Below are 14,935 nucleotides of genomic sequence, written 5' to 3' on the forward strand. Positions count from 1 at the left end.
CGTAGTCAGGGCTCGGACTTTTCCCCATGATCCTACAGATAAAGCCATAACAATAAGCATTATATAACATATCTTGATAGTATGTACAAAACAACACCATTCAGATTGGTCTAGAGTATCACATGACTAGGGTTCGTGGTTAACTATTTATCCGGGTCAAAGGCCCCGCCTTTTTCACCGCCCCCTTCTCTTGCTATAATCTTTTCGATACTTGGTTTTATCTGGTCCTGATATCTGATAGAAGACAGTATGTGTTGCAAACAAGCTCATCCTGATTCTGCTCATCTATAATAGAACTCTAGCTAAGATCGACATGCTGTTGCACTCATTGTGACTATCCGAGTGGAATCTTGCTAGGCGTGACGGCCAATAGGATGTGCAGGTAATTCAGTCTGGCGGACACTGTGGACCCTGGGATGAAATTGCTGACGCTAAGGGGCACCTTATTGTGTTACTATTCATAGCACTTTGTCTTCCAAGGAATCGTCAGCATCTGTTTTCTCCTCCCCCCCCGAAATGCCAGTGTTGGCTGCCCCAGACCGCCAGCTATCCTACAGGCCTAGGAACAAGAGAGGCTGTTTGACATGTAGGTAAGTGTGCCCACCTGCCTCGATCTTCGGTTGATTTTCCTTTGATCGTCAATTTTTGGGCCGGGTTGTCATGACTTTTATTCTGGATCTGACTGACCGTCACATAGAAGTAAGAGAAATCTGGTATTGTAGACCGTGGTATTCCAATTCTAATTTCGACCACGTAGAGCGACGCATCAAATGTGACGAAGCTAGGCCCCATTGTTTGAAATGCTCATCAACGGGTCGCAAATGCGATGGGTATGAGGCGCCAAGTCCTCCGCCTCCCCAGCGGAACGCTGGTCTCCGCCTGCCATATGTCTACCCTCAGACCCTGCAGTGCTCGGGCAGCACCCGGGAAACCAGATCGTTCCAGTTTTTCTATGAACGTACCGTCCCTTCGTTGGCAGGGCTTTGTGGGTCCGAGTTTTGGTCGGGGCTTGTATTGCGGGTCAGTCAGCATGAGACCGCCGTTTACCATGCGTTGATCGCATTGGGATCCTTGCATGAGAACTTTGAAAACGGCCACTGGCTGACCCGACGAGGCATTGACACCTTCGCCGTTCAACAATATGTTTCGGCTATCAGGGCGCTCTTGGGATCCTCGGACTCGTCGCCCTGCGTTAGTCCGGGACAGTCAGCGGGCTCCCCTCGAAGTTTAACGTTGGACGTCTGTTTGATCTCGTGCATTTTGTTCGTTTTTATTGAAGTAGGAGCGAGGTCCCTTGTTCTGAGCTCAAATCATTAATCGTCATAGATAATGTCTGGCCATTATGTGTCAGCTGTCGGTCATGTCCGGAGTGGGATCAAAATTCTCCAGGACGTCTACGAGGACCCTCATTCAGGGACTTACCATCACCCGTACTTAAAGCCATCGACAGTAACTAACTTGGAAATGGACTACTTGCGGAAGATTCTCAACCGACTCCAAGATCAGGCTCTAACCTTGGTACGGCAACCTCCATCCCATACATGGTTGGTGACTGATTTTACTGATATAGACGCGAAATGCCACGGACCTAGCTCTGAGGGATGGCTTACAGGTAGTGGGCAGCCGGCATGCTGAAATTCCCGAATGCTTTCTCTCCATATCAGATGCCCATGAATGTTTTCAATACCATGTGGCCCGACTATATCAGGAGTATTCAGCAATAGAGCCCAGAAAAGCAGACATGGCTTTGGACGAGTATACCAATCTCATGCAGCAAGCCGAAGCTCTTATGGATAAGTGGTCGACCGCTCTGCATCGTTTCGAGGAGTCGCGAGGTTCTCGGCTCACCTATAGGGACTCCATCGGTTTGAAGATCTTACGAATCTATCAATGCTGGCGACTTGTAATGTTAGATCGGACAAAGAGTGAAGCCACGGATCTTAAGTCGTGGGATAAGTATAACTCCACATTTCAGCTGATTGTCTCGTTGGCAGAGGCGGTGATCAACACGGCCGATAGCGATGCTCCCCTATCCTCGACCTCTTCGGTGCCTTCTGGTACCTTTAACGAAGATCGGAGGCCTTCTTTCTCCCTGGATATGGGGATTATATGTCCCCTCTACGATGTGGCCACGCTATGTCGTGATCCTTCAATCCGCCGGCAGGCCGTCAAGGTACTGCGGTCCGCTTCTCGCCAAGAAGGTCTGCTAAATAGTCACTTGTGCGCTATAGTCGCAGAACGAGTGATCGAGCTGGAAGAGACAGCCGCCTTACAAGGCGGTATAGACGATCAGAAGTGTCTCGCGTCCGTCGCAACACATCCGTTGGGTCCGGAGCCAAGCAGTCAAGCAGAAGCTTCTAGCCAGCACATCACGAGATCGTCCGAGGTGCCTCATGCTGCGCGTTTCATCTATGCTTACCCCAATTTTGACCCTCTCTATAAACAGGCCTTTCTGACCCTGGCTGTTGATCAGGCTGGAGAAAGGCATACCAAGATTCCTTTACCAGCCGTGACTGCTATGCTAGATATGGAATAGGGCTCTGCTATGGATCCCACTTATAGTTCTAGACTGTTGAACCTCTTCCTTTGTTTATGACACTTATGGACTGGATAAAGGCGATATACGGAGATACACGACCACGTTTTCAAATCGCCAAGGTTATCAACTGCCATGTTCCTCCATCATTGTCCCGTTGTCATAGTAGTTGAAAGCGGAAGTCCTTGCAACCTTCTATAGCACAACTTGCCATACTGGAAAGGCAAATTTGCGTAATATGCACCGTGTAATTATTCTAGGTGTGATCTCTCCAGCGGTGCCATTAACACATTCATCGCGGAGCTGCCCCGATTCCAGGACCTCTATCCTTACTAGACAAGAGTCTACTACTATATGGCACCAGGTGGGGATTTGTATGCGGATAATGAACTTTAATATATTCAGGTCGCTGAGTATGTGGGCGAAGAAACTCTTTGATGCGGTCTAGGCGAAGCCTGTATCTTTTATCCCGTCGTGATAAACAGAATGTTCAGTTCAAGCGCTATGAAGCATGAGTGCATAAACGGCCACTCATGTGAAGTAAGCAGATTTTAATAATGCCAGCCAAATCTCCGAAACTCGCCCCCAATTGAACTTTTTGTGGGAGTAATGTGGCCAGTGTAACGACTCGTTGCCCAGCATCTTAGCCCGACTTGATCACGAAAGTTAAAAGAATAAACATAAACTGAAACAAGGAAAAGTAAAGGTTGGGCGCAGTATAATACCTAAGTTAAATCACTCATAGGGCGACACTGAGGGGTACAGTTTATCCTTATTTATAACACGAGATGGAGAATTATCCAGGTAGTCTTCCTCTTGCTTTCCATCGTTTATTTTGACATTACCATAAACCATTACTTTACCCAGCTAAAATGCGACAGATATTCATTCTAATCGCTCTTTTCCTAGCAGGATTCGCGGCTTCTCAAGGCGCAGCAGGGTCCGCCCAGGCAGGCATTCCAGGAAGCTATCCAGAAAGCCCTCCACAAAGCCGTCCACAAAGTCCCCCGCAAAGCCCTCCAAGTAGCCCTAAACCAGGTCCTAAAGCCGACACTGGCAAACCCCAGCCCGCGCTTTCTCTGAAGGCAGAATTGGAAAAGAGATGTCGTGAGATTAGCATACATGAAGCACCTCGCGATGATTACAGGGGGAGTATGTACGCTTTCGTGGATACCATCTGCGATGATGACCCGAAGAACTATCCGAAGCACTATCAGGACGCCGATCATAGAGACCCACATAAGCCAAAAGAGCTGAAATCGACCGTCAATTTGGGCAGGTGTCTTGGTTGGGATAAGAAGAATGGAGGGTTTATCAAAGAGATTGAGTACGTACACCTCTCAGGTATAACAATCATTCTGATCCATTGACCTATTGGTCTAGGGGACATGCAACATACTATGGACTCTGTTGGGGCTGTAGCTACAAGCGAGGTACCAAAGATGGCGAGAATAATTTGTCATGTTGGTGTCAGTACGGTAAAGGTGAAAGGGTACAGGACCCGATCAGAAAGAAAATGGCTATTAAGATGGAGTTTGACTTAGGCGAGCCCCCTTGCACCACTGATCATATAATTACTCTTAACTAAACGGTTTATAGGTCCCTTGCTGAAAGTCTTCCCAAGTGGCTCTGTAGGGTGCTCTCACTGGGACTATGAATGATGAGGCTCTCGTTCGAGCTGATATGCAGTACTCCCCTGGAACTGGAACACTTCGTGAGATTTGCATTACAATAGTGGTGTTATATTTTTGGCATGATAACTACGTACTCTTTGGCTGGAATGATGTTCAATTGTGGTGTTGACTAGTGGCGATCTACACAACACTAGGTTGTAAGGGAATAACAGAGCTACCGCTCCAAATAGTTGCAATTGACATTAAAAGATATGTCGGCCTTGTCATTTTTTTCTGGAAATGCTCTATAACACCCTTTTCACAGTATGCTCCAGCAACATCTTATGAAGTCTCGATATCTAATTCGTAAGCGAATGGAGAAGGGTTATGAAGAAATATACAATAGAACCTCATTGCTTTTAAACCTCCTAGAACAAATCCAATCCCGAGTCCGCCAGGCACTTGAGAGATCTCACATACTACCCCCTTCTGTCCTGAAATGAAGAGCATAAGAATTGCTCGAGCGCTGCAGCTTTGCTATGATATGCAACAAGCTCTCATAATCGCGATTAGCCACTCATCCCTGCTTTGATAGAGTCTTTGATGACAGTGTCACCGTTTGTGAGTGTTGTAGCGGAATGTGGAGTCTTACAAAAACACTCGCTTGAGAGTCTAAGACTCACACGAAATCGGTATAATCAAACATGAATTTCTATGTAAACTTTCATAATTTCCAAACTACCAACTAAAAGACTCCTCTAATAGTGTTAATTTCACCGCTGGATTCTCTCTCATCAGTGTTGCTACCACAAGTCGTACCTCGTCCGCCATTCTTGCTGGACCACTGACAATCACAGCGACCTCTGTTCCCACACACCTGGAGACTTCCTCCTGGAGAATGCGAGAAATATCCATACGATTATCTTGGAATACCACAGCATTCAATCGATTGAATCGATCGGCACCAAGCGACGCTGCCACAGAATCAGCCAAGGGCTTACTGCGTACTGCCCAGAACAACCTATGCCATCCCTCGTGGCGCATCAATATGGGCGCTGACGCTGTTACCCCAACGCCCCCTGCGATCGCAATAATATTGGTCATGCCCGAGGGATTAGGCTTTGAAAGGACCACTGGATGGTACGAAGACTCAACAAGAACTGGGAACTTTGATTTGGTGCCGCGGAGATATTTGGTGATGCCCGACTGAGTTCGAATATAGAACACCAACCCTCGTTGGCATGGTGCATTAGATATCTCGGCAAGGGACATCTTGTCCAGACTCTCTCCCTTCTCAGTCCAAGATATAGGAAGTCTGTCCTTATCGGTCGTGATTCTGGTTGTCGACAACCCCGTATCGGTACCTTGACAGACATCCGTCATTACTGAGAAAGGGTGATTCTCCCAGACTCGCCATGTCAAGGTCGGGAAGTAAAGGTATACATCACCGTCGGCCGCGATCCCTGGGATCTCCAACTTAATATATTCATCATCCACGATAGACACCTGAGCGGTGCGGATTCCATGTCTCGCAAACCGCAGAATGCGCATTCCGCGTTCAAACCCCCATATTGCCAAGGCCATGTATATCCAGTTCTCGTATCCCCATTGAAAGTCATATCGGTAGTAAATGTGTAAGCAACACCCGACCATCGCTAACAAAAAGAATATCACATGCCAGGCAAGAAAAAACTCATAAAACCGTCGGCGAACTTGTAGCATTGAACCTGGGACGATAAGAACCATCGCCAGCGTCGCGACAATACCCCAGTACCAGTATGCGCGCTGACTTTCGCTGGAGTGTTCACCTTGTGCGCTGTATATATGCAAGTATATGGCGGAGTGGAGGCAGGCTTCGATAACGCAAATTGCAGCAATCCAGCGGTGGAGAAGCAGGAAGGTGGAGTGGGACCAGTTGGTTAACCAGAGTAGGATATTGTTACGACTGGAATAGAGAACCAGCAGTGGAATGTTTGCAAAGCTCAGGATCCCAGCGCGGTTACTGACGTAGGTGAGGATCTCGAGATGATTGGAAGTGTACCATGCACTTGGGTCAGCTGAGTTGAAGCCTACCGCGCATAAAACCACGTTGATAAATATGAGATAGGCGATGAACAGCGCCTGTCCTCTCGTGGGCATGTTGAACGTGTTGAATAAGGGAACTTTGTGTCGATGGCCAATGAGCGGAGGAGTAATCACGTATGCCTCGAAAGTCGTCTTCAATCTGGTGGGAACGGGGATGAAGCGAGCAAATGAGAGCCCAATCGGGATAATTGCGCCGGTCAAAAGGAGAACCAGTCTTCAGTGTATCAAAATAGCCACTTAGCAGGTTATTATTGTCTAATGAGATTCTGAACTCACCCAAATTTCTCATGTGTTGCTTCCACTTCCTCAAAAACCGTCAGCGTGCGCCAATTGAGTTTGTACAACTCTTCAGACACGAGTGAGGCTGACTCTAACGCCGTGGATGCATTCGCCGTGATGTTAGGCCTAAACCCAATATTTTGCAGAGCCTGTTGATAAGCCTGGTTGGGCAATGGTTGGTCTTTTTCACTGCCAGCAACATTCATCTCCCAGTATCTTTGCAGTGTAGAGTTGGACTCTGTCCGACAATGGGAGTATATGCAGTACGCCAGGGTCTGCAAGAAGGCATCGTTTGTGGCATAGCAGTGTGGCTCTGGAGACTTTTCGATAATCCATGTTATGCCCATGTCATCATTTGAGTTCGTAGAGCAGTTCAAGGGGTTTGTGATCGATGAGCGGCAGGCATGTGCACAAGGAGGTTTGTACATGGATACCCCATATCCCACAAACCCATTTGCTGAATATACTGGGCAGATAAGTGATAGCAACAGAATGATAGATGCGAGAGATTGGATACGACGGAGCATCCTGGCGATACGATCTGTCTAGACCTATCCCTTCTTCTCGGGTCTACTATTTACACAGAACCTCTACAGATAGAGGATAACCCAGTCTATATACCATATCTTGTGATAAAATCTATTCTACACAAGTTTGAGCAAGATCTTTGCTAATTTCCCAGGATGATACTTTTCTTGGCAGAGATAGTGAGGTCTTCTGTTTCAATGGCCGAGAATTACAAGTCTCCCTTTCTAAACGGTATGATTGGCCTCTATTCCACTGGCTCCAAGAGAAATGCACGGGTCTGTGGACCGTTATATGTTGGCAGAAACGACAAATTATCGTTGAGTGGAAATGAGCACATTTTCTCCCAACTCGAAGTGGGGTCAACAGGCTAGCGGGCTCACAAATTTACAGAATATTACTCAATTAATTGCTCAGAATGTTTGCCTTTACGGTTTCAGCAGCATTTCTCGACAGTTTATGAGATACTGTTTGGTTCCAAGATCTCAATATGGTACTAGTTGTACTTCCTCGGTACCCTGAAATCCAATATCAATCTCTGGCCAGAATGCACAACATAAGAAGTCTCCTCGTATGCGCAACCGCCCCTCCTGGAACCACACATTTGGCCTAAGCTGTCAGGTAGGGTGGGTGTTATCTGCGATTCATACAAAGGCTTTTCATCCTTCCTCATGTCCATCTTAATTTTCCTTTGCAGACGCGGTATTTTTAAATGCAATGTGGTTTGGAGCTCTACAGGAACCACATCTGAGTCTGAGACTGTATCCTTATTTACCAAATCAAATTATGGTCACCATTTTACGAGAGCAGTTGTCTTTGGCTAGCATGCTGGCTCCAACGAAATCTGCCTGATACCCTGGTATCCAGCATATATTCTTCGCTCAATAGCCAAACAGCGTCTTCTAATTCCATCGGACCAAAATGATCCTGGGCCTTGGGAGTTATTGAAACTTCGGCATCAATTTTTTATATGAATGAGAGACATATTGATGAATTGTCGTCCAACAGCCACTCGCTTTCCAATTCGGCAATCGTAGATGTCCTCAATTGACGGTAACGTTTAATCCCGACTCCACAAGGCCAGCTATAACCAATGCCGAACAAACATGAAGGCTCGATTCTCATATATCCTTCATTCGCTAGATCACAGATTATGTGGTGCAATCTATAAGGTCCCAAGCCCCAATGTAGTGAAAATCAGAGGCAGCATAGGACCGGGGTTGCAGCTACATTGTCAAATAACCTTCAAGGTTTAACACTAGCAGCAAAATATTGCCTTAGTATATGGTTGGTTATGTTTAAAGGTATTCAAGCCTCTGCTTCAGTAATAGGGTGATATATATTTCTGAGCTGGAGATCTCCGAAACCCCTGTAAGATCTTGGCATTTCGATGTTCAATATATCTGCAATTCTGAGGGGAGGTACGAGATTGCTTTGGGACAAGCCATATAAGGACAAGGTTACCGTTATACTATGTGTCTAGTTCACTTTGTCTATATATTGCTAACGAGATAACCAGGGTATCGAGAATACGAGCCTATAACGCCGCCCATTATGAGACATCACATCTCACGTGATGTTACTTCCCCTCGGGCGCAGCACAAGAAGGCAACCACAAGTCCGCAACAATTCAGCTGCAGGACATCCATTGTGGGACACACGATCTGCCTGAGTCGGTCTGTCCAAACCCAACACCTGCCCTTTGAGCGATTCTGGGTTACTGACTCGCCTGCAGAAAAACCTTCCGTTTGTTTTGGACCAGCCAAGAGCCAAGACGTCATCTGACGTGGTTAGTCAATTAAACGACTCACGTCATCATTGAATCGATTGTTTTTCGTTTGACCGTCGATCTATCTTGAAGCCAGAGCTACTATCCACTACCATACGACTTTATATAGCCTGATGGCGCGGTAATTTCTTGACCCATATAAATTGGATAAGGGTTCGAAGAGGAATGTGACACGTGTGATTGGCTTATCGCGTGAACGGAGATAGACATCCCGTCACCAGGTGGATCAAGAGTCAGATCTGATATTGCACCGACACGCTAAATTCGACTCATACTGGGAACATTCTCCATTTGGAATATGGGAGCACTAATGAGCAGCATGGGTGGCGGTGTTTTCCTACCAACACCTTCAGGTAAGTGTCAGGCTTCTGCAACCTCTCTGGGCCGAGGCTGATACATGCGTAGTTGTGCCCGCCAATCACTTTACTCCTTTCCAGTTCTGCCAATTAGGTGATATCCAGCTTGGATTCGGACAGGATGGTTGGAAAAATGACGTACACAGAATGCAACTCGCCGCGCAGCAAGTCAATGCGGAGGAGTTCGACTTGTGCATTGCCGTCGGTGACTTAACCAACAGCCGGTGAGTATACTCCATGATCACCCTCGTCTCCAAGAGCGAACCACTCACCGAGGCAGACATTCCTATGAAATCACCGCATTCCAACAAACATACCCAAATTTCACGGTGCCCGTCCACCTACTCCCAGGAAATCACGACGTGCACGACTTATCCACGCTGAAACAGTTCACCCAGGACTTCAACACAAGCGACCACAGCAGCTTCACGCACAATGGGTATCGATTTATTCTCCTCAACTCGATCACGATGATCACTGACCTAGCCGAATTCAAAAACCACACGGCCTACGAATGGAGCTGGTTCGAGCACGAACTCAAAACAGCCGCGCGCGCGGGCGAAAGGATCATCGTCGCGCACCACCATCTCCCCTTTGAGGGTAGTGAGGACGAGCCGGACTCGTATTGGACTTTTCCAAAACGTGTGCGTCGCAAGTATATTGAATTGATCCGGAGATATGGTGTGCGTCATATCCTTGTTGGACACAGGCATGAGACGAAGAATATCTATCCTGCTGATGGGTTCTATACGATCTATGTTGTTGCGGGAACGGCGCGGTTCTTCGATGGGAATGGATTCGGAATTAATTACTTTAATGTCTCGTCATGGGATTCGGCGAACGATGTTACTCAGAAGTATGTCCATCTAAAGGGTGTTACGCACATGAAGAGGTCTGAGGGCCAGCCGACTGGGTGTCCGGATATCTTTCATCATGCTCAATGAGTTACGGTATGGGGTATCTTGGTGGTGTATGTTTATTATGATATCCGTTCATGACATATGTAATGATAGAAACCTTGGTATCTCGAAAAAATATCTCCAGCTATGAAACGGTCATCAACACACAATGATTGATGCAGTCTCCATTTAAACAATATCTTTTTTGGGCCAAAAGGTGAGAGGAACAGAAGCGTAATGAACTCTCCTAGCTGCTCCTGGTATCTATGGTCATGATTTATCCAGGTCATGGCGACAAATCGTTTTATATTCAACCACAGCATCGCCTAACATACTAATAAACGGCCAGGGAGAATCGCCCTGCATGATATGACACCAAACCTCGATAGTGTAGTTGACTAAATCTTCAGGCCGTTCTGAGGAAAGATCAGGGCAAACAGCGTTGATAGATATTGAGCCGTCGCGGACGATATCTCGAGTCCATGCAATGAGCAAATGTTCTTGGTCTGTCATGATTAGTTAGGTCTCCCATGGCATTTCGGCTGGATCTTATGGATTGAAATGAGAAGGAAAAGGCAATTGAAAACAAGTAGAATAAATGAAGACGAACCTGTTAAAGACTTAGGACCGGTGGGTGTACGAAATGCTCGAAGCCACTTGTCGAGGAAAACGGAACATCCCAACCCACATAACGCAGCCTCAATGCTCCATAGCGATGCTCGATTGTGTTTGATATACTGTATACCAAGCCTGACCAATATACCCATGAAATGAGTCACATGATGGGCCGCCAATAGTTCATCCCATTCGTGGTTTGCAGATGGCGATAAACGGAGAGCACGGGCGATAGAAGCAACATTCCAAGAGAATATCTCTCGAGAATTGCCGTCGGAGAATTGGGAAAAGTTCCGAATGTAAGCAAAGCTGAGATTGCGAACCGATGTCCTTGGGCCACTGAGGCGGATAACTTTCTGGGACATTGTGTGAATAGGGACGGTTGACGATCGATGTAGAGAAGTTCAACATTATTGTTGATGGGTTTGGAAAGATCCTACTTAGAGCATCTTTACACTATTAATATGTTTCCTGTGGCTAGCAACTTAACCATAATCTCCAAAAGAAATAAAAAGCCTATGCATGATCTATGTAATCAGTCTACTTTTCTCTAACCGACCCATGGTTGCGCGTGCTGAGGTAACGGATTTTACCTCATTTCCGACCTCTTTAACCTCTCTTCTTAGACTCTGGGCTACCGTGATGTTGGCTTTTGTTGCAAGTAGCTGGGACTTGATCTCAAGATCCTTCGAGGCCTGCCAAGCATTCCCCAATTTTGGAGACAGACCTACTTTCGGGGATGAGGTTAAGCTGTCCGTTTGACGGCTCTTCGAAGGCTCTTCCTTACATTCATCCCATCTCCTCCACGATAGACAGAGCGAATTTGGCAACTTCCGAGTCGTCGTTAACCACACAAACCCCTTAATAATGGGTGAATCGCCTGATCACTAACATTCCTTCTCCCCTTCCTCTTTCTCTGCATCTTCAGGCCACAACATCCGCCGTGTCCAGACAGCCCATATAGTTGCCACGCTTGCAATCAGCCATATTGCCACCTGCAAGATAGTCATAGCAGAAGCAACCCACAACACCGCTTCAGATTGCAGTACCTGTCCAATCCTTATCGTCGCAATCACGAACCCGGTATTCGGGAACACCATACTCCAATACGGAAGCGACATGCCAGGTGCACCAGCACCTCCAAAAGCCTTACAGAGTGCCAACACGCTGGCTATTGCGATGCAAAGACAGAAGAACGCGATCGTCCACAAGAAGATCCCCGCCAAGGCGGCAATAACCAGTGCAATGTCCCCGGTAGTCACAGTGACAGTTTCACTGTGAGAAGAATCCGCATAAGATATAATATATCTGACCGGAAACTTTTCCACCGCCGCATTCGCCATCCCGATCAGGGCAAGAGCTGTGAAGCTCCATGGACCCACGGCGATGAACATTTCCGGTCGCTCAGATGGCTTCGGGAGGCCGCTTTTGTTCAAGCGGTAGAAGTATTCTCCGTAGATAAACAGGGACATCAGGAACCCGAACCCTTGTAATGTCGTGCCGCCAATGATAATAGGCAAGGCGTGCTTTTGGGGCTGGTTGGAGGCGATAACCGACGCAATCGTACCGGAAAGCATGGCTGGAAAGGAGGGTAGTAGTCTTACCAGTGCAAATGGCTGCTCACTGGCCATGCTGTGGTGGTACAGATACCAATTGTGGAAGATAGCCTCAATGATGGAGATAGCGACATAGATCCAAAAGACGATGCGTAGAGCGACTTGGAGCCATGGTCCGCAAGCACTTGTACCGTAACTCTCAGCTCCAATGATGATAGTCGCAAAAGCTAGAAGGCAGGTTCCTACAAAGTGGGTCTCGTTCGAGTGCTGGAAGGATTCTTTTAGGGCGGATGACTTGGTGAGGAAGCGAAAGCTCAGGCAAAGAGAAATTGAGAGGAAAAGAACCAAATTGAAGACGTATACAATCTTTCCGATAGTTTCGAGGCCGGTGAATTGATGAGGTGTGTTATAAAGGAGAACCGCAATACCACCCGTAGCCATGGATATTGAGTACCAGCCCCAGGTGACCTGACATAGCCGCTTTCTGATGGATGCCTTTCGGTTTTTCTGATATTTAGGGTTCATTCTAGCACGGGTTTTCACACACGTGCTGGGTAAAAGGAGCGAGAATTCCTCCTTTATAGGGAAAGAGTACATACATCCTTAAAACTTTCCATGCCGGTTTATAATGTTTTCTGGCTTTCCTTGGGGTGGTTCCGCCCTTTATTATATCATATCAGGGTCTGGCCTTGTCTTGAATGGATTTTGGCGTCATCGGTGGATCCACTCGGTATAAACAGGGCCATTCCCGAGGCCTCAATATCGGGCCGACCCACGGTTGATGATGTCTTCCCTTTCCGAGGCTGTACATCCCGAAGTCTTAGAAATTCAATTTCTCATTAGCTATTCCGGAAGCAGTTTATAGATCGGAGTTACTCTCTCACCAGAACAGGCTTCGGTGGGTTTGCATCATAAGTGCTGCTGGATCATTACCAGGCTAACCCGAGTCAGGAAAAGCCACTGGAGAAATGAGATATTGTTATATTTAATCTTTCATGCCAGTTCGTACGACTAGAAAAAGTATGGTTGTGTCTGAGTAGTCTCGCAGAATAATAACTCAAATAGGGCAAGTAGTTTATCCGGAATATAGCCCTGGGACATCTTGCATATGATATTCAACTCAGAGCTTTGTCGTCGCCTCTAGACACGATACCCCGATATATAATCTTCAACACGGAGACTTTTTATCAGGGTCTAGTAGCATTTTCTGGATCAAGTTTACCATCTAGAAATTGGTTCTAGAAGTAGGCAGTGACCGTCATTGGGTACATTGCTATTTCCGTAAGGGGCGTCGAGGGCTTCAAGCGGTTTTGGCTGACAAGATCGACCACAAACTGACCGTTACCGTTACAACTCAAAACGTGTTAGCACCAATCGGAGACTTTCTGATCGCTGGTATAATAGCATGACATCTTACGTACTCAATGACATGTTTCGACATTGTTCCTTGATGACAAAAGCCAGATAAGTGATACGCTTCTATTGTTAATCTTCAAAGATCTACACATATAGAAAAGTGTACATAAATGCCGTTGCATCCGCCGCACTTTGAACAGAACATAAACGTCCCTCCGTATCTCAAACCAACCTTGTACGATAATGTCTTCTGATGATCTGGTTATCCCAAAGGGCTCCCTCGTCGTCGTGACGGGAGCTAATGGCTTTATTGGCAGCCATGTGGTCGATCAGCTACTCCAACACGGGTACAATGTCCGAGGCACTGTGAGAAACGTCGCGAAAAACTCGTGGTTGAATGATTACTTCAGTGCAAAATATGGCCCGGGACGATTCTCTCTCGCCGAAGTTCCTGATATGTCCCATGAAGGTGCGTTCGACGAGGTCGTCAAGGGCGCAGCTGGTATAGCCCACGTGGCAACACCTGTGAGGCAATTTCACGACCCCAATATCGCCGTTCCTATGGTCGTCAACGGAACCCTCAACGTACTGGCCTCTGCCGCGGCCGAGCCCTCGATGCGCCGTGTTGTTATCACCTCGTCTTCGACAGCAGCCGCCAGTCCACAGCCGAACAAGGTGTTCACTATGGATGAGAAGACTTGGAATGAAACAGCTGTCAAAGCTGCCTGGGCACCCCCTCCTTACGAAGGGTTGCAGCGACGCCTGGATGTCTACTCTGCCACTAAAACACAAGCTGAACAAGCCGCGTGGAAGTTCATGGAGGATAAGAAGCCGGACTTCGTCCTGAACACTGTACTCCCGAATGTCAACATGGGCACCATTCTCTCCCCCGAAAATCAGGGCTATCCCAGCAGCGGCGGCTGGGTCAAGGCTGTATGGGATGGATTCCCGGGTGAGGAAGGGGAGAAGCTCAAGTACAACCCGCCACAGTACTATGTCAATGTCCAGGATGACGCACTTGTTCATGTTGCTGCTCTAATTTATCCGGATGTACAGAATGAGCGACTCTTCGCATTTGCACACCCCTATTCGTGGAACGACATCCTAGATGCCCTGCGACGACTGTATCCTCAGCAGAAGTTCATCGACGACATCCCGAATATTGGCGAAGATAAGAGCAAGGTCGCTAACCAGAGAGCGGAGGAACTGTTGAAGAGAGTCTCGGGTCTCCCTGCTTGGACAAGCCTGGAGCAGTCGGTCCACGATGCCACTAAGGCTTGGGTATAGACAAGGATAAGATGGAATTTAAGATGTACCGAGATGCAT

The 14,935-nt window shown here is 47.3% G+C and overlaps 7 protein-coding genes across 7 annotated transcripts; 3 read left to right on the forward strand and 4 right to left on the reverse strand.

The window, feature by feature from the left end:
• Positions 1-1,741: 1,741 nt before the first annotated feature.
• Positions 1,742-2,536, forward strand: AO090005000366 (uncharacterized protein; the record flags this gene model as incomplete). Its single annotated transcript, XM_023234137.1, has 1 exon — positions 1,742-2,536. One exon carries the CDS (start codon positions 1,742-1,744, stop codon positions 2,534-2,536), a length of 795 nt encoding a protein of 264 aa, XP_023088928.1.
• An 872-nt stretch (positions 2,537-3,408) lies between these two features.
• On the forward strand, positions 3,409-4,124 carry AO090005000365 (uncharacterized protein; the record flags this gene model as incomplete). The annotated part of the gene is made up of 2 exons (XM_023234138.1): positions 3,409-3,863; positions 3,959-4,124. The coding sequence occupies 2 exons, from the start codon at positions 3,409-3,411 to the stop codon at positions 4,122-4,124; spliced, it is 621 nt and encodes a 206-aa protein (XP_023088927.1).
• A 594-nt stretch (positions 4,125-4,718) lies between these two features.
• AO090005000364 (ferric reductase family protein) lies at positions 4,719-6,288 on the reverse strand (the record flags this gene model as incomplete). The annotated part of the gene is given in 4 exon segments (XM_023234139.1): positions 4,719-4,747; positions 4,802-4,821; positions 4,833-4,861; positions 4,969-6,288. 4 exon segments carry the CDS (start codon positions 6,286-6,288, stop codon positions 4,719-4,721), a joined length of 1,398 nt encoding a protein of 465 aa, XP_023088926.1.
• A 218-nt stretch (positions 6,289-6,506) lies between these two features.
• Positions 6,507-7,040, reverse strand: AO090005000363 (uncharacterized protein; the record flags this gene model as incomplete). Its single annotated transcript, XM_001817387.3, has 1 exon — positions 6,507-7,040. The coding sequence occupies one exon, from the start codon at positions 7,038-7,040 to the stop codon at positions 6,507-6,509; it is 534 nt and encodes a 177-aa protein (XP_001817439.3).
• Positions 7,041-10,049: 3,009 nt separating this feature from the next.
• AO090005000362 (uncharacterized protein) lies at positions 10,050-11,062 on the reverse strand (the record flags this gene model as incomplete). Its single annotated transcript, XM_023234140.1, has 3 exons — positions 10,050-10,144; positions 10,418-10,588; positions 10,693-11,062. The coding sequence occupies 3 exons, from the start codon at positions 11,060-11,062 to the stop codon at positions 10,050-10,052; spliced, it is 636 nt and encodes a 211-aa protein (XP_023088925.1).
• Positions 11,063-11,584: 522 nt separating this feature from the next.
• AO090005000361 (tellurite-resistance/dicarboxylate transporter family protein) lies at positions 11,585-12,778 on the reverse strand (the record flags this gene model as incomplete). Its single annotated transcript, XM_001817384.1, has 1 exon — positions 11,585-12,778. One exon carries the CDS (start codon positions 12,776-12,778, stop codon positions 11,585-11,587), a length of 1,194 nt encoding a protein of 397 aa, XP_001817436.1.
• Positions 12,779-13,852: 1,074 nt separating this feature from the next.
• On the forward strand, positions 13,853-14,896 carry AO090005000360 (uncharacterized protein; the record flags this gene model as incomplete). The annotated part of the gene is made up of 1 exon (XM_001817383.1): positions 13,853-14,896. The coding sequence occupies one exon, from the start codon at positions 13,853-13,855 to the stop codon at positions 14,894-14,896; it is 1,044 nt and encodes a 347-aa protein (XP_001817435.1).
• Between the last annotated feature and the right edge of the window lie 39 nt (positions 14,897-14,935).

Source organism: Aspergillus oryzae, chromosome 1, assembly GCF_000184455.2.
Source record: "Aspergillus oryzae RIB40 DNA, chromosome 1".
NCBI classification, from domain to species: domain Eukaryota; kingdom Fungi; phylum Ascomycota; class Eurotiomycetes; order Eurotiales; family Aspergillaceae; genus Aspergillus; species Aspergillus oryzae.